The sequence below is a fragment of the Danio rerio genome, chromosome 14 (genome assembly GCF_052040795.2).
Source record: "Danio rerio strain M-AB ecotype USA chromosome 14, GRCz13ab, whole genome shotgun sequence".
Taxonomy (NCBI): domain Eukaryota; kingdom Metazoa; phylum Chordata; class Actinopteri; order Cypriniformes; family Danionidae; genus Danio; species Danio rerio.
Window position 1 is genome coordinate 13,136,119 of NC_141034.1, and position 23,520 is coordinate 13,159,638.

The 23,520-nt window shown below is 36.2% G+C and overlaps 1 protein-coding gene and 1 long non-coding RNA gene across 7 annotated transcripts in view; one reads left to right on the top strand and one right to left on the bottom strand.

Moving 5' to 3' along the window:
* Window positions 1–971: 971 nt before the first annotated feature.
* gria3b (glutamate receptor, ionotropic, AMPA 3b) overlaps window positions 972–23,520 on the bottom strand; it is a 302,031-nt gene continuing 279,482 nt past the window's right edge. The window contains exons 13-16 of one of the 6 annotated variants that reach the window (XM_087280262.1): window positions 20,581–20,828; window positions 3,940–4,054; window positions 2,509–2,756; window positions 972–2,207 (exon numbers count right to left, since the gene is read on the bottom strand). In XM_087280262.1, coding sequence (XP_087136388.1) covers window positions 2,511–2,756; window positions 3,940–4,054; window positions 20,581–20,828 — 609 coding nt within the window. In that variant the 3' untranslated portion in view covers window positions 972–2,207; window positions 2,509–2,510. Of the gene's footprint in view, window positions 2,208–2,508; window positions 2,757–3,276; window positions 4,055–19,670; window positions 19,786–20,580; window positions 20,829–23,520 lie in introns of those variants that run through there. The other 5 variants (XM_087280263.1, XR_015506639.1, NM_198360.2 and 2 more) reach the window with 5 other exon arrangements.
* On the top strand, window positions 3,304–12,534 carry LOC147833880 (uncharacterized). The gene is made up of 3 exons (XR_015507177.1): window positions 3,304–8,859; window positions 8,932–10,719; window positions 10,770–12,534. It is a non-coding gene; the product is annotated as an uncharacterized LOC147833880 (long non-coding RNA).

Consider the following 23,520-nt stretch of genomic DNA (forward strand, 5'->3'; position numbering starts at 1 on the left):
AAACAACACCCACGCATGCATGTCATGAACGCGCAAAATGAGTGGTAGTGGTAAGGGTAAGGGGTAGAATTGAGATTGGGCCTAAATGTATCCCATTTTATTTGTTGCAAATCTCATAGTCTACTCTAAATTGTCTAAACTATTTTCTATGTCTATTACTGTATGTTTTAAGTTCTGTTATCCAATCTCAGAAGAGTTGATAAAAATAAAAATAAATAGTCCAAACCTTTTTTTTAAATAATTTTTTATTTACAAAATGTATTAAAATTCTTTGTACAACGACTCACTATCAGGGCTCAGAAAACAACACCCACGCATGCATGTCATACATCAGTCTGTCATTGGTTCATGTCTCAGGGCTGTGAGTTTTACAGTTTAGGAACAAGTCAAAATATGAAAGTTGAAACCCACTTTCTACTCACCCTCTAAATCTAATAGAAGTTGCAGAGCTTTACTTGGCAATCACAAGGTTTCGCATGCAGATAGAAAATTTGAGAATCCAGTCTTTTTTTAAAAAACCCTGTCTAGAGGGTTCATTTAGATTTTCTACATTTAAAAGCATTTCACTATAAAACTATCTGTCCACAGTCACAAGATCAGTGATATCCTCGGTCCCATGGAGTCACAGTTTGTTTACTTTCTCTCAAGCAAAATGTGCTGAGCTTCCCGTTAGCTCCTTTTATAAATCTCTAGTAAATGTTAATCCTAGTCTTTTTGTCTAAGTAATTCACCAAACACTAATACTTATCAAATAAAACTAAATGTCAATGCTTGATTTCATGTGTGACTTATATATAACTGTGAGGTAATCAAATACTAGCCTACATCATAAAAAGCCATGTCCTTTTGTGGACTGCGGTTTATCTACATTAGTGTGACCTTATAGCTTTACAGCTTAAGTTCCATGTATAGTATGCTGTGATAATTACAAAAACTTGGAAGTTCACATCCATAAATACAAGTCTAATGTGATTTAATAAAATTGTGTCTGTGTGCGTGTGATTGTTTTTTCAAGCTAACATGTGAAAAGACAATTGTTAGGGGTCTTATAGCTTCTAAGCTTCCAGCTTAAGTTCTGAGAAATATATATATCAGACAAAAGAAATGCACACCATAAACTGCAACATATCCAATTTTTCTGGAAATGAAATAACCATAATCTGCTAATTAATACACTTATTGAAGGAATGATAACGCAAATTTACATTATTACAAGCATTTCACCAGGCTCAGAAACTTTTATGAAATCGATCAGCTCTATTGGAGTGCTAAGATTGCAAGTAATGGCTTTATTTCTCATTTTTATGAAAGAGTGTCTGTTTTGTGTATGTTTGTGTGTGTATGTGTGTGTGTGAGTGTGTATATACACACAGTTGATGATTTATTAGCCCTCCTGTTACATTTTAATTTATTTATATGTTTTCTCAACTTCTGTTTAACAGAGATTTTTTTCAACATATTTCTAAACAATAGTTTTAATAACTCATTTCTAATAACTGATTACTTTTATCTTTGCCATAATGAGAGTACATAATATTTTACTAGATAGTTTTCAAAATAATAGTATTCAGCTTAAAATGCAATTTAAAGGCTGAACTATGTTAATTAGGTTAACAAGACTAGTTATGGCAATTAGGCAAGTCATTGTATTACAGTGGTTTTGTAGTTAAGTGGAAAAAAAAGATATTGCTTAAGAGGGCTAATACTATTGACCCTAAAAAATAAAACTTTTTTTATTCTAGCCAAAATAAAATAAATAATACTCTAGAGAAAAAATTAAATATGTTAGGTAATACTTTGTTGCTCTGTTAAACAACATTTGGGAAACATTTTAACAAAAAAAATTCACAGGAGGGATTATATATATATATATATATATATATATATATATATATATATATATATATATATATATATATAATGTGTGTTTGTGTTTATATATATGATGATGTCATTCAGTTGGTTTGTGTGACAGGAGTGATGCAAATTTTCTGTGATGAGTTTGCATCAGTGTGATACTCTGAATATTCTGTAAGGCACTGAAGAATTCCAATTTATTCCCAAATCTTGCGACAGTCGCAGTCTCAGATTAGCATGCTGGAGAATGATGTGCATGGAGAGAGTGTAGGGCGTAAGTGACCCCTCATGAAGATCCAGCTGTCTCTGGAAGGGTATCTTTGTCTTTTTCATAACACCATGCTGCCCATCTGGAAAAGACACACATAAAATGAACGCTAGAAACAAATCTTACCACTTTCACTGTTTTGGATTTGTTTATAAATTTTTTTATGTCTAGGCCAACTGTTATATTTTAAAAACACTTCTTTCTGTCACTTCTAGTACAAATATGACCAATATTATTCCACTGCTTGTTGTTCAAACATAACACTGTTGCACTACTCTATTGACTCAATAATTTGAAATGAATTATATTGCATAGAAAAGCACAATTCACAAGTCCAGCCTTCACACACGAACACACACGCAGAGCCATCATGAATACATTACCATTAGATTTTAACACTCTCTGTTCCATAAACGTTGTAGCCTTCTCTGTATGTGGCAAAGTTTTGGGTGTTGGCTGGTGGTGCTGGCTTATAGTTTTGGGCATTTTTTTCAAGTTTCAGCCGTTTAGCTTCTGCACGTGACTTGTAACAGAACTCTATCAATGCCACCATCATAGCAAGCCCTAGTCCACCAACCAGAATATAGAAGACACCAGCAACATTGCTCAGGCTCAGTGCACTTGTCTTGTCCTAAGAGAAGCAAGGGACATAGTTAGCGTTTCTTGCAGTGGTAACAATTTGACAAAACACACAATACAGCAGTTAACAAGATCTAACAAGGATAAAAAATAAATTTCTACTGCTTCCAGATGAATCTAGATTCATGTGACGAAGGAATTAAGCCAAATTTGTATCTAGCCCTAAAGCTCTAGATAAATGTAAGTTAAAGAGATAGAATTAATTAGGACCATAACTGGTGAATGTAGATGCTTCCTCTAACCTCATCTTCTCATTGGCTTCTTCATGTATCTGAGGAAGCTGGTCAGTTACATACAGGTCAGACCTCTGACTTAATAACCTTTCTTTAAACAACTGCCTTTACAACTTTTAACTTCATATTTTGACATATTTTCTATAACAGAGTACTGAATTTAACATCTGTTTGAATCATTCTGCTGCAGTTTACCCCTGCCCCAGACTTGTCAATTAAAATGTGTTCGTAAGCATTACATTGTTTGCTATTTATTTATTTATTTTACATAAGCTACTCTTTTAATTATTGTTTTTTTTTTTTTTTACATTTAGTTTTGTCTGTTATAACAAAGCTCCCAGTTACAAACAACACAGGTCAAACTTTACCACTCTAAAGAATGTTATGGTGGAACTATTCATCACAAAAGAAATGTTCAACAAGGTTCAGTAATTAAACAGACCTTTAAGGGAATAAATAAGTAACAACAAATATACATCATTAAATTAAACGTTTGGTGAATAAAAACTGCAGCATAATGGATACTGATAAAAGATGCAATAAAGATTATTGATATACAAAATATACAAAACCATTTTATCAATTTTCCTTTTCAGTTCCTCAATATCAGTTTTACATTTGTTTCTATGTGTGTGTATATAGATAGATAGATAGATAGATAGATAGATAGATAGATAGATAGATAGATAGATAGATAGATAGATAGAGAAAGAGAGAGAGAGAGAGAGAGAGAGAGAGAGAGAGAGAGAGAGTCTTAAAAGTACCCTGATGATTTGATATGATGGAAGAAAACTGTAGACCACACGCCATTGTTTCCTTATCTGTGGCCATAAATCATTACATCTACACAGTGTTAAATCAAGAACATTTTGTCCTTTGTAAATGAACAATATGTCAAAATGCAATTTTCTGAATCAGTACAAAAGACCTGCAGCGACTGACCTTACTTCCCGAGTCCTTGGTTCCACATTCACCCTTATCGTACCACCATTTGTTTTTCAGCTTGGCTAAGATGCCTTGTTCACTGAGTTTCAATACTGCAAGGTTTACAGGAGTTCTTCACGTGGGAAATAACATAAATAACATTATATTATGTTATTTTATGTTATTCAAGTCTTAACTACTTCATACTTTACAAAGCGATAAAGCAGGGCTCCTGGCCATTGTCAACACACATGTGGCAGGCATTCTGACTAGTACCTTCCATTCACCAGGGCTAATCTAGTGTGCCAGGACCTACCCGTATCGCTTTGAGTAATCGGCATACACTGTTAAGGAAAGAACGGGCAGGTTTCTGAAGAGATTGTCTGCAAGGCTATAAAAGCAGGGAAGCTTCTTCCTTAATTTTATCATCTGAGAAATGGATCTCCACTGGAACCCTCGACTGACTGACAGACCATTGAAAAATTACCAGTAGTATTTTGAACAGGCTGAGGAGAGTTGACGTTAAGACTGTGGACTGATTATAAGCAAATAATACAAAGTAACCAAACAAGCAAACACACATACAAAGGTGGTAAACAAGACTGTACACAAAACAATGAATGTATTTACTGAATCAGACGTTGTGTGTACTAGTGTGCTGGAGTTAATCAAACCAGAGTACCTAGAGTACTTCGGACATTCGGAATAGTTGCTAAAAAAGCCGTAACTACTGTAAATGATCTACTTGACCTGGCAGCCATTTTAGTAGTACTTAGAATAATGCTACCTGATGTTTCTTTTGACAACCTGACGTCAACATGAAATCAAAGTAGACATTTTTTCATAAGCCTTGTTGTGGATAATTATACAGCAAAAATGACCTTTGCAATCTTTTTTAAATGCAAGAGCTTACTCCATGATTAAGTATTGAGATCATCAGTAACCCTAATTTCATCTAATAGTCATATTTTTGAACATCACATTTGAATTAGAAATTCTGAAAAGTCTGTTATTTTTAACTTTAAAACTTTTGCTAATCTGTCTACGTTATTCTTTTAAACAACTATTCAATTTAATTAAGTTTTTTTTTACCACGAGAAAAAGCTGCGCCATCACTTCTCTAGATAAAGTCATTTTTACTATCGCAGTGCCCCTAAAATTCATTTTAGCCTGGTAGAGAGACATTGAGTAACAGTGTAATTGTCCTCAGAGTGTTCAAGCAACGGAGCTGGAAAAGCATCCACAACCAGGTTGCTGGGGCCAAAAAGGGAAAGTGTTGTGTGGCTCAAGAAGACTGTTGCGGGTGGTATAACGTGGGTATTCTCTTGGTTTTCTCTCTTTTTGTTCTGTTTTTATTTGTACAGCTGGGTCCAGACATGACAAATGGGAATTTCAAATCACTGCAATCTGCAAAAACAGAAAACTGGAAAAGTGGTTATGAAAACATCCACAGACAGGGGGTACAATGCTGTAGACTGTACTGAAAAACTGCTCAGTAACAATTAGAACAGGCCCCACTTTCAGGAAGTATGAAACGTCAGAAAGTCCCAGTATTGTCTATTTTACACAAGACAATTTAAGTCAGAATTTTTGGTCTAATTGAGCATTGCTTATGTACTGTGTGATGTAATATATTATGAGTTGATATACTGGATTCTGGATGCCAGAAGTTGGTTGCATATATATAATATAGATGCACAATAGTGCAAAAACAATGGCTATGGAAGTAAATATTCAGTTTAGTCATTTTAACTGAAGTGTAAAAATATCTTTAAGTATTTCAGTGTGAAGATAAAACTATGCATACTACTTTGATTTAAACATACTATACTATTTTGTTTAATATTTCTTTTATTTGCTTTCTATAAAAAATAACACGCAACTGCTGCAATATCTTGAAACCTCTAGCATATTTTATGATGTACATATATTCTAAAGCTAAAACCTCAACATTTAAGAGAATTTGTAATTAAAGATTGCTCTGCAATGACCAAAATTCTCTTCAGTTGAAAGAGTCAAAAAGCTATAATAACCTTTTATTACTGATCCACCATTAATTTTAGTATGAAAGGAATATTATTATGGGTTTATTTTTGAGTTCAATGTGAAACATTTTGTTTAGACTGAACCTAAAGTGCATAAAGAAGTTAGAAAGGTAGACAATTAAGTGTCATGGTTTGGGGGTAACATCCTTCTGAAGGAAAGATCCATCTGCAACATACCATTCCTTTCCTGTGTTGGTAATCCATACAGACAGCACTTTTCATGCAGGATAACACCCTTTCACACATCAAAATGGGTTAAAGCAGTTCTTTGTAGCTAAGTGGCTATGAAACCCATGTCAGCAAACTTTGTAAATGTTTGGAAAAAGTGTGGGCCAAGATCAGACAAAATGTGAGAGCCTAGTAATGTCATTTGAGTGCAAATGTGAAGAAGTCATTCTAATTTTGACAGATATTACTTTCAAAACTATTTTGAGTTGTAATAATTATTCATGCAAGAATCATTGTTCTTTACTTTTATGCCTGTGTTTTTCACAAAATAAGGGCTTTTTGTTGAAGGACCTTGGTTATTTTGTAAAGCACTGTTCTAATAATATGACTGGCAAGGAGAAGCTAACTTAGTATTTTAATGGGAATTACTTAATAGTTTACAAATGTGTTATGTTTAAAAAGTTCCTCCCAAACACAACTAAATGATTTTATGTCTGTAAGAAAAAAAAGAAAAGAAAACAATAACAATCAATTACATGCCACAGTTCATATTACTGTTACATAACACAGTTTAAAAGAGTTGGTGCACGCCTCGCTGGCACATTTGTGACCAAGACAGCAAGTTTTTGTAATGCATCAAGAGCAACAGTATCAAAGTAATATCAGCATACCACAGAGAAGAACACATCACATCCCAAAGAACAGGCTGCTACAGTCAAACCTTTGATCACTAGTTGCTATGCCAAATGTCAGTTTCAATGGTGCCAGCAGCAAAAAATATTGGGCTGTGCACAATGTGAAACATGTATTGTTCTCTGATGAGTCCACTTCATTGTCTTTCAAACATCAGAGTTACAGTGTGGAGAAGTCTCAAAGAATTTTACAGTCTAGACTGCTGCATGCCCAGAGTGAAGGCTTGGTCTCGGCTTGGTGCCAGCCATCATGCAGCTCTCAATGGAACTTTCAGCTCAAGCACGTGTTCTGATAACGCAACAGCTACAACTTTAATGACTCATATCACTCACCAGAAAACACTACAAGGCCTCAAAATCACTTCTCTCCCACCTCTTAATGCTATCATATTTCCAATACTCCCCCTTCAGTCCTCAATCACTAATCCTCACCTGGCCCTCCAAGATTAGTTTGATGGAAAACCTGCTAAATCTAAAGGATTCCTTCTGCAATGTTCTCTGTTTGTTGCAAAACAGCCCCACATGCATCCCACAGAAGATAGCAAGATGGCATTTGTATGTTCCCTACTTAATGAAAAGGCTCTGAACTGAGCCACAGCTATCTGGCAAACCAATACTTTCTCTTTTCACTTATTTGATGTCTTTCTAAAATGCTTTTGCACCATGTTGATCACCCTGAAGAAAGAAAAGGATTCCTCACTGCAGTTGAATATGCTATCCACTTCCGCACTCTGGCTGCTCAAACATAATGGCTGGATAATAAATCAAAGGTAATCTACAGCCATAGTTTAAACAGCTCTATACAAGCTGAGCTCACATTTTAAGATAAAGCAATGTCATTGGGCCAGTTCATGGAATTATTCATTCGCCTAGGCAATGAGAAATTACTGATTTTTCCATTGTTCCAACCTGAATCTGTAGCCATGAAAGACTTCATTAAGGATCAGTTAGAAAAAGGATTTTTATGCCAATCCACATGGTCTGCTTCCACTGGCTTTTTCTTTGTGGACAAAAAGGATAAGGCTCATGCTCATGTCTTGACTACAGAAGTTTGAATGAAATAACTAATAAATAGCACCATTCTCTGCCTTGTGATCCAGTAGCTCTGGAACAAATTAAAATCCAAAAGTTCTTCTACACGCTAGATCTTCAAAGAGCCCATAACCTTGTCAAAATCTGAGAAGGAGATGAATGGAAGACAGCCTGCACCGAGCACTATGTGATACCCTTCTGACTAGAAAACAGTCTATCTGTATTCCAAGCTTTTATAAATTATCAGAGTTTTCAGAGACATGTTACAATAGATAATCATAGGGGCAATGCTGGATGGCACTGGCTCTATGACAACAGATGGTATGGTGGTTGCCGCAGTTGTAAGTGTAGAGCGTGGGGAGAGGGTGGGGTTATGGTTGGGGGATTTTGTTTGGCCCCTAATGGTATCTCTAGGGGCACCAAGACGGTGTGAGCTCTTAGAATAATCCTTTCACACCCCTAGCGGTGCCCCTGGGTTATCATCTACATCTATTAAATCCTGATATTCTCCAACTTCCTAGATGAACGCATAATCATATCCAAGCAGTATTGCTAAACTAATTGACCACAAGCTATGTGCCAAGTTTGAAAAGTGTGTTTCATCAGACATCAATCTCTTTCCTGGATTATACTTTTTCTACATAATCAGTGCCTTAGGGGTCATTAAGGATGAAAAAAATTGCCATGAAGGCAGCTTTGGAGCAATGGAGGCATTGGCTAGAGGGAGCGAAACATGAACTCACAGTCACCACCAATCACAAGCGCCTACAATATATTTGTACAGCTAAGACACTTAACCGCACTTCTTCAAGTCCTCTGTCACCTATCGCCCCAGGTCAAAAAACACCAAAGGAGATGCACTCTTATTACAACCACATTACAACCATTTCCCCAGACTGTCCTTTTATCCCATATAGCTATGACTTTATCACAGAATTCCCATCATCCCAGGGAAACACCAACATCCTCACCATGACTGACAGATTCTCCAAAGAATCTGAGTATATATAGTATAATATAGAGTAATACCAGTATTACTTTATAGAGTGATATATAGATAGAGTAATATATAGAGTAATACCCATCCCACAAACTCCATTCAGCACTGGAAACAGTTGAAGTTCACTTATGTAACAATGTGTTTTGCTTCTATGGATTCCCTGATTGCATTTTTTTTTTCAATATACAATTTACTACAAGACTTTAATTGACTTCTAGAGCATAGACAACATTCTTAAAAAATCTCAACATAAACATCAGTCTCACTTCAGGTTACCACCTACAGCCAAGCCTCAACCAAGAAATAACTAGTTTCCTTCACACAGACTGTGGCAGCAATCAGAATGACTGGAGTTGTTTTCTGATATGGACAAAATACAGCCAAAATCCCCTCTGCTGGCCACTGGCCACAGGACTCACTGTCATTAGCTTTGTCCCAGCAATTACCCTCAACCACCAGCAGAGGTCATCATCACCCAAATACTGTTTTACATAGTTACTTCAAATGGTAATGTGCTGTCATGTAGTCTACTGCTTGTATTCGTTTCACTACTTGCTGAATCATGAATGCACAGTATTATCAGTTCACTGCTTCTCAAATATGATCTCAGTGTACTATTCCAGTAACTTAATAATTCAGGAAATTTGTTTATTTTGAGTTAAATAGTTTATCAGGCATGTTAAATTTTTTTTTTGGATAAGATCTTACTGGAGACGTAATGCGCTTGAAATGATTCAGTTTCATTTGATAAACTGGTTTGACTGGTTTACTTAGAAGATCCAGTTAAAAAAATTTTATTAATCTCTGATTGGCCATTTTTATTGCCTGCCTCAACCTAGCACGTCGGCTCGTCTTGATTATATTCTATAGACTTCAGGAGGAACAGACCAGACACTCTGTCCATTTATATCAATGGGGACTGAGTGGAGAATGTCACTGAATTCAAGTATGTGGGCCTGCATCTGGAACACAATATTTCATGGAAAACTAACACCAAAGCACTGGTCAAAAAGGCACAGCATCAACTTCATTTCCAGAGGGTACTAAAAAACAACATCTTAGTCAAAGAACTGCTAGTGCTTTTTTACAGATGCACCATTGAAGTGTACGGATGTACTGCATCCCAGTGTAGTATGCCAGCTGCACTGAGCAGGAAAAAGCTGCTTTCCAAAGAGTCATTAACACAGCACAGAAAATTATCACCATAGAGGAGCTGCTCAAGACCAAGTGCCACAGCAAAGCCCGCAGCATCCTGAAGGACTCATCCCATTCAACATTACTTGTTTCAACTGTTACCTTCAGGGAGGTGGTACAGGACAATAAATGCCATAACAAACAGACTGAGAAATAGTACATATCATAGGGCTTTTTCAATAATAAAAAAATAATTAACATTAAATGGTATGCTGTTTTGGCCAACATTTATTTATTTATTGGAAAGCTACAAAAATGCACTTGGCACTTTTTATGCACAATTTCCATTATTATTACCATTGTTGTTGTCTTCTATTTTTTCCTATTGTCGTTTTAGACAAGTAGGAAGCTCTTTTTTGTACATTGACAATAAAGATTCTAATTCTATTTAAGGAACACAACAACCCACTCAACATCCAAGTTAACACCAGAACAAATTGTTATCTGTAAAACACTGCAGATATGCAACACAAGCGTTGATGATAGACAGAACAAAATTTTCCCTGAAATACATGTATTAAAAATGAACAGATCATCATAAAAACAATAATAGTGGACTTGGTTTTAGTTTTACTACACAGCTCCTGAAACTATATTTTGAACAATGCATTGATGCAGAACAGCAGTGCTTTAACATCGTACAACCAACAGGAGATTTTAAATATTGGTTTGTGCATCCCTGACAGTTTTATCAACAATATTAGACCTATCCCTGAGATCACCAAAACACCTAAGGCTAAGCACCCTACCCGGCCAGGCGGAAGTTCTCAAAGGTGGCGTCAAGACCATAAACAAAGATGAGCAATGCACGGCAGGCAAAAGGCTGATTTATACTTCTGCGTCAAGCACACGTGAATGCTACGGCGCTGATGCATAGCCCTACGCCGGGCCATCGGCGTCGCTGATGTGCACCTCTCAAAAAATTTAACTACACGTCGCAACGACACATAGCGCAAGCTCTGTGATTGGTCGACTTGGTATCACTGACAAGTCTGGGCAGGACCGAGAGCCACACAAGCGGCGCGAGCCCAATGGAGCGATTGTTTACAATGTGGAGTCCCGCAAAGGAGCTCCGGATGGAAAGTTTTGTTTTGTGTTTACCTCATAGTTAAAGTTGTTGCACGTCCGCCAGTTCCTGCCCCAAAAAGAGCGAGTTTGAGCTACTTGTACATCCCGGAAGCGTTCAGAAAGAACAAAACACAGGCGAAGAAACTCGACACAGACACATTAACACCTCACTGCCCACTAGCGTTTTGGAAGTGTTAATGCACACCAACAGAGACAGCGCGCAGAAGTATGAATGCACAGCTACGTGCGTTGCATGCGCGGTTGGTTACGCTGGTCACTTGACGCAGAAGTATAAACCTGGCTTAAGAGCTAAGCTAAAACCACACCAGCTCTCTTTACCCAGCATCTTTCTCGCCAATGTACGGTCGCTGGTGAACAAAATGGATGAGATTCGGCTGTGCATAAACCCCAACAAAAGACCATGGAACTGTAATGTCATGACCTTCACAGAAACATGGTTAAACAGCAGGATACCACACAACCATCACTCAAACTAAAAGACAGTGCTTCCCAAAATTCATCAAAACGATTTCTGTCACAAAAGTAGAAACAAAACTTTGGACCATATATAAGCAAACATGGCTGAAGCCTATGCTGTGATCCCCCTCTCCCACTTGGGTCAATCAGATCACCTTTCTTTGTTTCTCACCTTCAAGTACTCACTCCTCATCAACCGTGTGAAGCCATCAGTGAGAACCATCTAAGTATGGACAGCGAAGGGTAGACTCCACACTGCAGGACAGGTTCCAACATACAGACTGGAGTATATTCGCTTCCCAGGCCAACTATGGCCCTTACATAGACATAATTAGTTACACTTCCTCAGTTCTGGAATACATCACCACCGCCATAGAAAGTATTACAACCCTGAAGCTGACCAACACATATCCAAATCAAAAGCCATTGATAAACAAGGAGGTGTGCCTCCTGCTGAAGGCATGCAACACTACCTTCAGATCAGGGGATGCACAGGCCTACTGCACTTCCAGGGCTAATCTGAAAAGGGGCATCAAGCACTGTTACAAGCTAAGGTTAGAGGAGTACTTTTCCAACTCTGATCCTCGCTGCATGTGGCAGGGCATCCAGGCCATTAGCAACTACAAACCCAGCCAGAAATGTCTCCTTCCTGAAAGAGCTAAATTACTTTTATGTCCACTTTGAAAGTGATAATAAAGAAACCAACACCAGGATCACTCCCTCAACTGTCCACTCACTTATCACACTCACCTCCTCAGACAGATCATTGTGTGCTAGGCTGCTGGACCAGACAGTATCCCTGGGCACATCCTCAAAGCATGTGCAGAACAGCTCGCTGGGGCATTCACAAACATTTTCAACCTGTCCCTTAACCTAGCAGTGGTGCCAACATGCTTTAAAACCATCCTAAATGTGCCAGTGCCTAAACACTCAGGCCTAACATAAATGACAATCGCCCTCTAGCACTCACACCCATCATTAAAAAGTGCTTCAAGCGATTGGTCCTGGCACATCTGAAAGACTCTCTCCCATCTACACTGGATCCACACCAGTTTGCCTACCGTGGCAACTGGAGCACATAAGATGCAGTCTCCATAGCACTGGACTCTGTACTCACACACTTGGACAATAAAAACATTTATGCACGATTGCTGTTTGTTGACTTCTGCTCAGCATTCAACACTGTTTTACCCTCTAAGTAAATTTTTAAATTTAGAGACCAAACTAAGAGAATATTAATACCACTCTCTGCAACTGGGTTCTGGACTTTGACCAACAGTCCTCAGAATGTTAGATCAGGCCGCATCTGCTCCACCACCGTCACACTCAACACTGGTGTACCACAGGGCTGTGTGCTAAGCTCCTTCCTCAACTCCCTTTACCCATGACTGCAGGCCCCTAAATGGATCCCACACAAGCATCAAATTTGCAGATGACACTACAGTGATCGGACTGTATAATGAAACTGTCTCCAGGAAGGAGATACAGTATCTGCCCACTTAGTGCACAGGCAATAATCTGCTCCTCAACACTATTAAGACCAAGGAGCTCATTGTGAACTTCAGGAAGGGACGAGTAGGCTCACATGATCCAATTCACATCAATGTTATGGCCATTGAGTTCCTGGGGACCCACATCTCAAAGGATCTGTCCTGGACCTCCAAAACCTCCAGTCTGGTCATGAAGGCTCACCAGCGCCTTTTTTTTTTTTTTTTTTTTTTTTTTCTTAAAGCAACTTAAGAAAGACCAGCTGTGCTCAGATGTCTTGGTGAGCTTCTGTCACTGTACAATAGAGAGCATCTTGGCCAACTGCGTCACAGTCTGGTATGGAAGCTGTTCTGTTGCTGAGCGTAAGGCACTGCGAGTGGTGAAAACTGACCAACACATCAAAGGGACTCCACTTCCAGCCATTGAGGACATCCAGAAGAAACACTGTCTGCGCTTAAAATGCAGTTTTCTTAAGGACTTCTTACTTTGCTCACAGACTGCTTCCTGTTCTGCCTTCTGGCAGATATTTCAGGCTCCGTATACTGTTAAGTGCCATATTGTAAAAAGTCACACCCCCACAATCCAAGGACAATACCTCTTTGGTCCATTTCTATTAAGGGAGCTGGAGCACCAAATGGCCAAAAAATCACCCAGGTGGCCCAGTAGCAAGAGTTCAGTCCGTCAGTCAGTTCGTTTCAGCTCAAGACAGATTCAGCTCTTTAGGTCCAGCCCAGCAGTTCCATGGACACAGGAGGACAAGGGAAAGCAAGCAGATGCAGACTAAGATGGGATAACAGGACAGCATTAAACATCACATCTGCTTTACTTTTCTTTTCTCTTCTTCTCTCAGTCAATAGTCTAGTGAAGATTACTGTGCTATGAAACCAGAAGTTAGAGGCAGTCTTTTGCTGCCTCAATTGTGAACCTAAAGACTCCTCTCCAAGTCTCATGAGAATTCCCAACAATGACGAACTAACCACCAATGAGCCCACATAGGGAGCCAGATCAACAGTGCTGAGTTCTCCACACTACAGAATGAATGCAAGTAACACCTCTAAATTAATACTGAACTGGTGTAAATAATATGTAACCTTGAATTAATTATTGTTGTTTGCTTGATTAGGTTTTTCAAAAAAAATGTTTACATCATTTCACTCTCTCAAACTCTACAGCCTGTATGAATGTGTTTGTGTTCGTTTATTTTAAAGCAGTCAATTATTTTTGACATTCATACATATTTATGAATCTACTGCCTTAAATGTGTTGCCCTGCTTAAATTATTTTGATTTTTAACTATATTTTGTATAGCAATATAAATTTTTGTCAACTGTTACTGTTGTTCAAACAAGCCTCGAAGGAATCACTTGTTCGGTTCTAAAGACATGATTCTGTTGAGGTCACCTTTAAATTAATTTTATATTCTCTTTTAAGGTTATTTAAATGATTAGATTAATTATACGTGTAGATTATATACGTGGAAGACGATTAAGCACAACCTGATTGATAATCTGTTGATATTTGGTGCCAGATAATCAGGAAGTGACGATTGTGTTCACTTTGACCTGTTGGATGGATATGCTGCTTTAATTGCATGTATTTTATGCATTAATCAAGTTCTGCACATGAATTCACAGTTTTGGATGGAAACATAGCTAGTGAGACCCTAAAGAATCAAAGAAAGAGTACTTTTGTAACTGTTTAAGCTCGTTCAAGACAAAATTGATAAACTGTTTTAAAAAAAAAGAAACACGCCAACATGCATATTTTTTAAAAAGTTATGTATTCATCCCTTTCAGTACCTAAATCCCCAAATTTTCATTCACACTCCTATCAAATCTTATTAGAGTCTGAGGCTGCTTGGGGAACGGTAGTCATGTAATCGATACACGATTTGATAAATTTCGAGGTTAGCTACATAAAACGGGTGAGGGTGCATATCTTTAAAGGAAAGGAATGGAATGTGGCAGTTGTCATAACCTTTTTATAGTGTTTTCTCAAATGCTAGAAGAAAAAAAATTAATTATCTTGCACAGATCTTGTCATTAGATTTTCTTTGATAGCAAGGAGGACCACTGATGGTTTGGGGCCTACAAAGTGTGAATACTTTGCACATTAAGAGAACTGGCTTGGCCCCAGATATAGAAAGAGCTGTTTTCTCCTTCAGCTTGTGCAAGTTAGGTTTTGTGGAACTGAATTACAATACTTGATACTGAAAAAGCCTAATTAAGTGATTGGCTGACACAATTTATTATTCTTTTTAAAGAAAATAAAAAAAAACAGATGTAGTTAGGCTACAGTATTTTGTATTTCAAACAGGTATTTAAATATATGTGTCTCATATATTGTTCATTCTTGTATGAGTTAATAATGGCCATGTATTGACATAAATCAATCATTTTTATTCAATTAATAATGGAAAGTAGTGTTTATCAATACCAAGGCCCAATCCCGATTCTAATTTTGTATCCCTTCCTCTTGGCCCTTGAAATAGAATGTGAAGTGGAAGGGCTTCAAAATTTACCCCTAAGAATTGGAATACCACTACAGCACCTGCACAGGTCGTCATATGTCATCGCGATATCATGCTTTATATGAGGTCAGGGGTCTGTTCTTCGTACGTGGATTACTCAGTTAGCTGGATTTGGATATTGACGATTTGACACGATCCAGGATCGTTTCGTTCTTCAAAGCTGATCCGAGAGTTGTTGTCATGGCAACAGATCTGCTAGGTCAAACCTGATCGGGAGCAGGTTCAAATCATATAAACAGGATTAGATCGGCTCAGTTCAAGCAAAGATAATACAGAAAGTATGTACCGAGTTCTGATATTTCCTTACAGTAAAAGTTATATACACTTGGGAAAATAGTAAATATTTTTTAACTATATATATAAAAGTTATAGTCATTAATAAAATAAATAAAGTTATACATATTAATAAAACGTATGCAATCTGCACCCTCAAAATGAAAATACAAAGACTGCCACCTGGTGGTGCAAAGAAAAAACTTATTGATATGAACTTTTTAGATCGCTTTAGTACAAATTGTGTATAATAGAAAAGCACAATATGTGACTTTTTTTAAAAGCAATAATACATTTATGCAGTCATAAACATGTTTTGACAGTTAATATGCCAGTGATGCTTCACAAAAGTTGCAGACGCCTTTACCAATATCAAAATGCTTTTGGAAACAACCAGTTATTCTTTACACCGATTAAAAAACGGTTACTATAATAAAGAAAATCTTTTCTAAATGAAGAACTAAATACATTGATTTGCATTGAAATACATGATGAATACTCTTGTCTTGACAAATGAAAGTGTAAAGCCTGCAGCTCACAACAATTGTGAAGTTACTGCGTGTCATATTTAACAAGCCGTTTACTGCTAATTTGATGTAATTTTGCTCACATGGATAATTGAATATTAATCAGATGATGTCATTACGCTGCTGTGCAGTCAGCCAATCGTTGCATTGCTGATCATGATTTCTAGGATCGATAGATCTGTCCTTAACAACAAACGCAGCGATCTCAGATCAGTTCATCCAGATATTCTAATCTGATTCGTGAACTTGTTTGGAGAACCAAATTAGCGAGAGATCAGTTATCAAGATTAAAAGATCCAGGATCTGCCAAATCATCTTAGATCATTTAAGCGAGGTACGAAGAACGGACCCCAGATGACCATGACTGCTGTAGTGATTCCAGTTGCATTGTTTTTTTGGTATTTATCTTCAGGAAATCCCTGAAGGCATATATTATGCTATCATAATGATCTAATGTGGCAATAGGATTATAATTGTCTTGTGCATTTACACCGTGGCCATATTCATCTATGTAAACACATGAAAAACAACATTAACATTATAGCAGACACTGTAAAAAGGTCATTGCCTTTGGTCTACCCCCACCCCTTAGCCCTACGCCTTCAAGCTAAAGAGAATTGGGACACCCCTTCACGCAACTAGCAAACTAGCAAAATGAGGGCTAGGGGTAAAGGGAAGGGCTAAGGGCTAGAATTGCGATTGGGCCCATTTGGGACATCGATACATTTTTTAATATGTACAACCAACACAATCTCACAGCAATTTGTAACTTTTTGATTTAGTGGCTAAATGGTATGAATTCGTATAATCAAATTCATACAATTTATTATGATTTGCTCATTACCCAATGATGATTGGGGTTAGAGGTGAGGCTGGGTGCCACACCTCCTTTTTAAAATCGTACATTTTCGTATGAACTCATACGGATTCGTACGAATTAGCCACTAAACTGACAAAACGTAAAATACTTACGTTTCCTAGTGAGATCAGGCTGGTATAACTATAACCAGAGATTTCACATTAGGAAATGGATTTGAATGGCTTTTTACGTTGACTTTAAATCAATTGAAAAAAACGCAAATATTAAACAACCTTTCTAGCTTTTAAAAACAGGTACATTTCTAATGGCAAATATAAATGTTATGCAAATGTACACTGATATATTAAATTAGAGTGCAAGATATTTCTCAAAATAAAATCTTACTACTATTAATTATTTTTGTTGAATAAATTTTGGCATTACATTGCATTTACTACATGAACTACATTCCTTGTTCTCCTTTAAACGTGCTCTAGAATGCATTGATACAATGTAGTATACTGTTTTCTGATATCTACAAAGAAGGCATATGGCGTAGGTAAGTGCAAAAATGTTCAGAAAGGGTTTTACATGTTCAATTACAACTTTAGTCATTTGACCTAATATGATGTGATAGGTTTTGACCATGTTTCAGCTTTCAGCAGTGACATTTACACTATTACATTGAATTGAACTAAACTGAATTTCAACCGTGAAACATGGACTGAAGCAACTTACTAGAACTTCACCTATGTTAAGCTGCTATGACACAATCTACATTGTAAAAAGTGCTATAGAAATAAAGAAGAATTGAACATTATAATTAAATGTTTGGAAGGGTTGTGAATATTAATGAGCTATACTTTTACTCTCTAGTATCTTATATCAGTGTCTGACACTTTGACATACACAAACACAATGTGATGTACTCCGAATTACACACATGCAGAATAATCGAATTTCAGTTGTCAAAAAATATTTTAACAAATTGAGTAGATACCTAAATAAATGACCATTTTTTCAACTGAATTGGTAAAGAAGTTAAGCTAGAAGGTGTAAGTGATATTTGTGTCACCAGAATAACCTAGTTTCCCTCTGAGAAGTGTTTTAGATGAAATATAGGCTAAATTATAATTATACTAAAGAAATGGAGCAGTTTTTACATACAATATAACATATTTCAAAACTGAGGCAGGAATTAATATCTACCCCTGCAAAAACATATCCATTAATGTACATTAAACACTTATATTAGGTATGGTATACTTGTCTGATGCCACATTACATACATTCAAAATGTACATGCTAAACTAACAAAAGGCCTCTTTGGGGTGCCACTGAAAAAGTTATAATCCATAATCCCACATTTTGCCTTCCGAATAGCGTTGAAGAGATAAGATCATGCATTGCTGCCTGTTTCAAAAAGCTGCTCCTGTTTTCAGTCCTTCATCCATAGTAAGTATGAAACACATTTAGATTAACTTAAAAATTAATGAAAAAATTATAATTATCGTTATCTCACAATGACTGCTTTGAGTGTGTATATTAATGTGGATCGTCCTTGTTTTTGTTCTGATTGCCCTGTTTTTTTACCATGTTTTGCACTCACAGGATTTACATGAGAACATGGAAATAATGGAGTGTGAGGCTCACAGTATGTCATTTCCATTAAGTCCTATTAATCAGCTGTGCCTAGATATTTAAGATGTTCATTCTTTGAAATCTTTAAGATAGACTTGTAACAATATACTTTTACTTGCATACTTTTTAAAAAAGATCTCATTGTGTGTCCCAATTTCAACTGTTATTCTCAAAACAAACAACTAGAAGAATGGCTCCACCTGATCTCATACTCAGGCAGGATTAAACAAAGATATTGAATTCTGAAGAGATGTAGAAATGGGATTTCCCGTGTACAGTATGTATTCTTCAGATCACATTATGTCAGTGTTTTTTCTTACCAGTCATAATTCTATTCAAACTAATGCTGTCTGTTAGTTCTGTCAAACATTATAGCTGATGTTCTAAAATATTAAGTCTATTGCTGTTTGTGTACATCTGCCTAGCAGAAGCAAACCGAGAAGGCAATTTTTCTAATCTCTCTTTACTCTCTGCTAGGTAGATGTATTCACCTATCTCAGCACTAATATCGCCAACGCAGCTCTGGACGATAATAAAACAACACTGACAGCATTGCTTACATCTGTGGTGAAAGCTTCACTGAAGCAACCTTTTGTGAAAAGTGACTCCTCCTCAGTAGGACAAAATCTTACTGGTCATATTCTCTCCTCCATTAGCCAAGTCAGGGTTCTCATTTCACTCTCAGATGGCACAGTAATAAAGGGTCACTGAGAGGATGCATTTTTCTTTGGGTTTGGTTTGGCTCAGTTCAGGAATAACAGGCTTGCCGATTACTCTGTACTATGGTACCCGATTTCGGTGACATTGAGGCTGACCTTGGAGTCACCTCCCCCGCTGCCGCACTCTCCCTTGTCGTACCACCATTTGTTTTTCAATTTGTCCAACAGGCCTTGCTCATTCAGTTTTAAAACTGCCAGGTTAACAGCATTTCTTGAAACAATAAAACATAACTTGTAAGAAAATGCACAGGTCTGTGAGCAATCTACTGCATTAGCATAGTAGTAGTAATGGTAACATTATTGAATATGGTCAGCTACTACTACTAGGAGTCAATTATAGCAGCATTTATAATGGCTGAAACAATTTGGTTAAGAATTTCACGAATATGAAAGTAAAAGAAGATCAGAGCAAAGAAAGTGTTAAATATTCAAGGTGGCATGGAGGGTTACATTGTTTTAAACTGAAGTGTGCGGGATGGGGACATTGTCATTGAGAAGAAAAGTAACAACAACAAACACCATGCAATTAACATTCGTCACAAGTGACAGCACAGCTTTTACAAGCTAAATTGAAAAACCGTTGAACTGTTAAATTAAAAGTGACAACACAACTGTCAGGAAGGACAGCCACATGAGACAGCAAGAGAAAGATCGAAGGACAAAAAAGACGAGAAGGGACACACATACACGCACGCGCACACACACGCACACACTCGCACACACAAATGTGAAATGACTGCTTAAATTAACCACTGACTAAGTCTCGAAATGATAAAAATCTGTTTGAGAAAATGGAAAAGAAGACAAACATTTAAAGAAGAAAAAACTGATCAAAAGCATCATTGTGAAAGCATCAAATATCATTCAAAATGCATAATACCTTTACCTCTTTTCTTAATAAAGGGGGTTTGGGAAGGGGAGGAGGGGAGGAAATGACAACACAGGACATCAGGGTAGGTGGAATACTATAACAACATGGACAATATTGTTATATTATTCCACCCACCTTAATGCTGAGCCTTTGGGGGTCGCCACACCATAGCCCTTAGAGTCCAGATTGCCGCCCACTTTCATCGTGTCGCAGGGCTTCCTCTGCTCAATGTATTCATTCATGGTGGATTCAAGAAGAAATGCGAACTTTCCCTTCGACTTTCGTACCCGTGCCACGCCGTCCGGTGTGGTCTTGGCAAAGACAGATGGCTCAGCCGATTTCATGTATGACCACATTTTTTCATACACTGCTATTTTTGATCTCTGTAAAAGAAAGACAAGGAGAGAAAAAACACAAGCAGCCTTATATTACATTGTAGAGAAAGTGAAAAATAACACAATTTTATATGAGACCTAAAGACTAGGTCACAAAACTGCATAAACGTGTTAATAAAGTATGTATTACACATAGTAACCATTACTATATGCCTAAATAATAACTGATTTAAATAGTTTATTAATCAACTCGTTCTGAATAATCTTATAAACCACAAACTACTATTAAACACAAATGGTTTGTAATGCAATACTAAATTCATCAGTAACAAAGTATAAAAGTACAATCATAAAACACATTATAAATGTGCTTTTAAGAATAAAGCTATGTTTATAAACGACTTACTAATGTCTTATAACATAAAGTTAATGTTTAACAAATGATAAATTAACTATTTGCCAATGCTTAATTAATGATTTATAGTATATAATTATTACAAAGTGTTACCAGAATGTATTAAGCACCTACATGCAGACTGGGACATATAATAGATAGAAAAAACTTAAGGTTAAAGTATATGGCGATCAATTTGAATTGCCCATTACATGAATGATTTTTATGCATGTTTGTGTTATTTGATCCCTATCAAACATATCTGAAACATTCCTTCAAACATATAACATTTTATTTAAATTCCATTATCATTTTTTTGTTCAGTAATTTAATTTATGTGTATTTTCTATATTTGTTAGTTTCTTTCATGCATGCCCATTTTTGTTATTTCAGTTATACATTTATTTAAAAAGAGTATGCAGAAAACATATAAAACTAATTATAGTTACATCCTATATTGACATTCGGAATATAGCAATAGAGGCTATACAAATGACATAAATGACGGTCATGTCACTTATTTTTTTAACCTATGGAATTAAAAATATAGGCTTCATATATCTTTAAATATAGGCAGCTACAGCTATACACACACACAAACAGTTGAAGTCAGAATTATTAGCCCCCCCCTCCTTTGAATTGTTTTCTCTTTCTTAAAATACTTTCCAAATGATGTTTAACAGAGCAAGGAAATTCTCACAGTATGTCTGATAATATTTTTTCTTCTTGAGAAAGTCTTATTTGTTTTATTTTAACTAGAATAAAAGTAGTTTTAATTTTTCAAACACCATTTTAAGAACAAAATTATTAGCCCCTTTAGGTAAATGTTTTTTGATAGTTACCATAACCTACCTAGTTAGCCTAATTATCCTAGTTAAGCCTTTAAATGTCACTTTAAGCTGTATAGAAGTGTCTTGAAAAACATCTAGTAAAATATTATTTACTTTCATCTTGGCAAAAATAAAATAAATCAGTTATTAGAAATGAGTTATTAAAACTAATATGTTTGGAAATGTGTTAGAAATGTGTTAAATGTGTTAAAAATCTGCTCTCTGTTAAACAGAAAACGGGGAAACAAATATATATATATATATATATATATATATATATATATATATATATATATATATATATATATATATATATATATATATATATATATATATATATATATATCCAATTTTGAGGTGACCTGTGGACCTAGGGCCATATCATACACCCGGCCACCGTATGGAATATGCTTCCGTTGTAGTCATTTTATTTATGACACTTTTTTAAACATTGTGAAATTTTATTAGCAAATTGTATAATTTATTATTTTCAGTTGTAGTATTTATTATTTGCACATTTATATTTGTTAAAAAGTTTTTGAAAAGTTTAAAGTTTAGACTTAATAAAAAAGTTTAAATTTGTCCACCTGTCAGAAAACGCTTGCGTCACCATATCAGAATAGAAGGTGTTTTGAATATAATTTTGACCACACATTGTTTTTATTGATCACTTATAATTTGCTGGAAATTAGAACTGAATTTAGAAATAATTTTGAAAAAAATCTTTGTGCTTAACAAACAATATTATGAAACTAAATATGTAGGTTAATGAATTTTTTCAGTGGAGTATGCACAACACGGTTTTGTTCTTACTTCACAAGAAAAAGAGTATTAGTAGAGTAAAGAGAAATAAAGAGGCTGAATAGCTCATTCTTTATCCTTTTGCAGATAGTCTGTTAAACACTTTTCTTCAGTTTTCCCACTTACAAATTCTGTCATGCAAATAGCAAATGTGCCATGGCATGGTGCAACTGATTTTTAAAAGGAATGGAAGATGAGCCTCTAAATGGTTTAATGCATGTTATGCTTAAAACACACCCATAACTAATTAAGAGAATAAGCACAACCCTTATAGACCATACGGCAGGTTACAAAACGCATTCTTCCATCCCTAAAATAGCAAAAGTGGATTCAGACACTGCTTTTGCACCATGTGCTTTAGACTTTAGGCTTAGATTGTTAAAATAGAGCCCCTAAAATTTTAAATTAGACCTTAGCAACTCAACTTGGTATCAGTTTGAAAGGTCTAATTTAGTAAAATGTTGACCCCTGCTAAGCACTTTCATCTGGTGCAGTTTCTTTTAAAGTAGAACAGATTTCTAACAATATACTTTTCTGTGTTCAGTCTTATGTTTCCCTTAAATGCTGTGTACTCTGGAAAATGGCACTATTCTTCACAGTTGTGGCACTGTTGCTTTTTAAAATCAGTCTTTTTATTGTGGTTTGTACTACAATGGTAGCACTTCCTTTTCCCTTTCTCTTGTAGGGATTGTGCATTCACTTTCACAGAGCCACT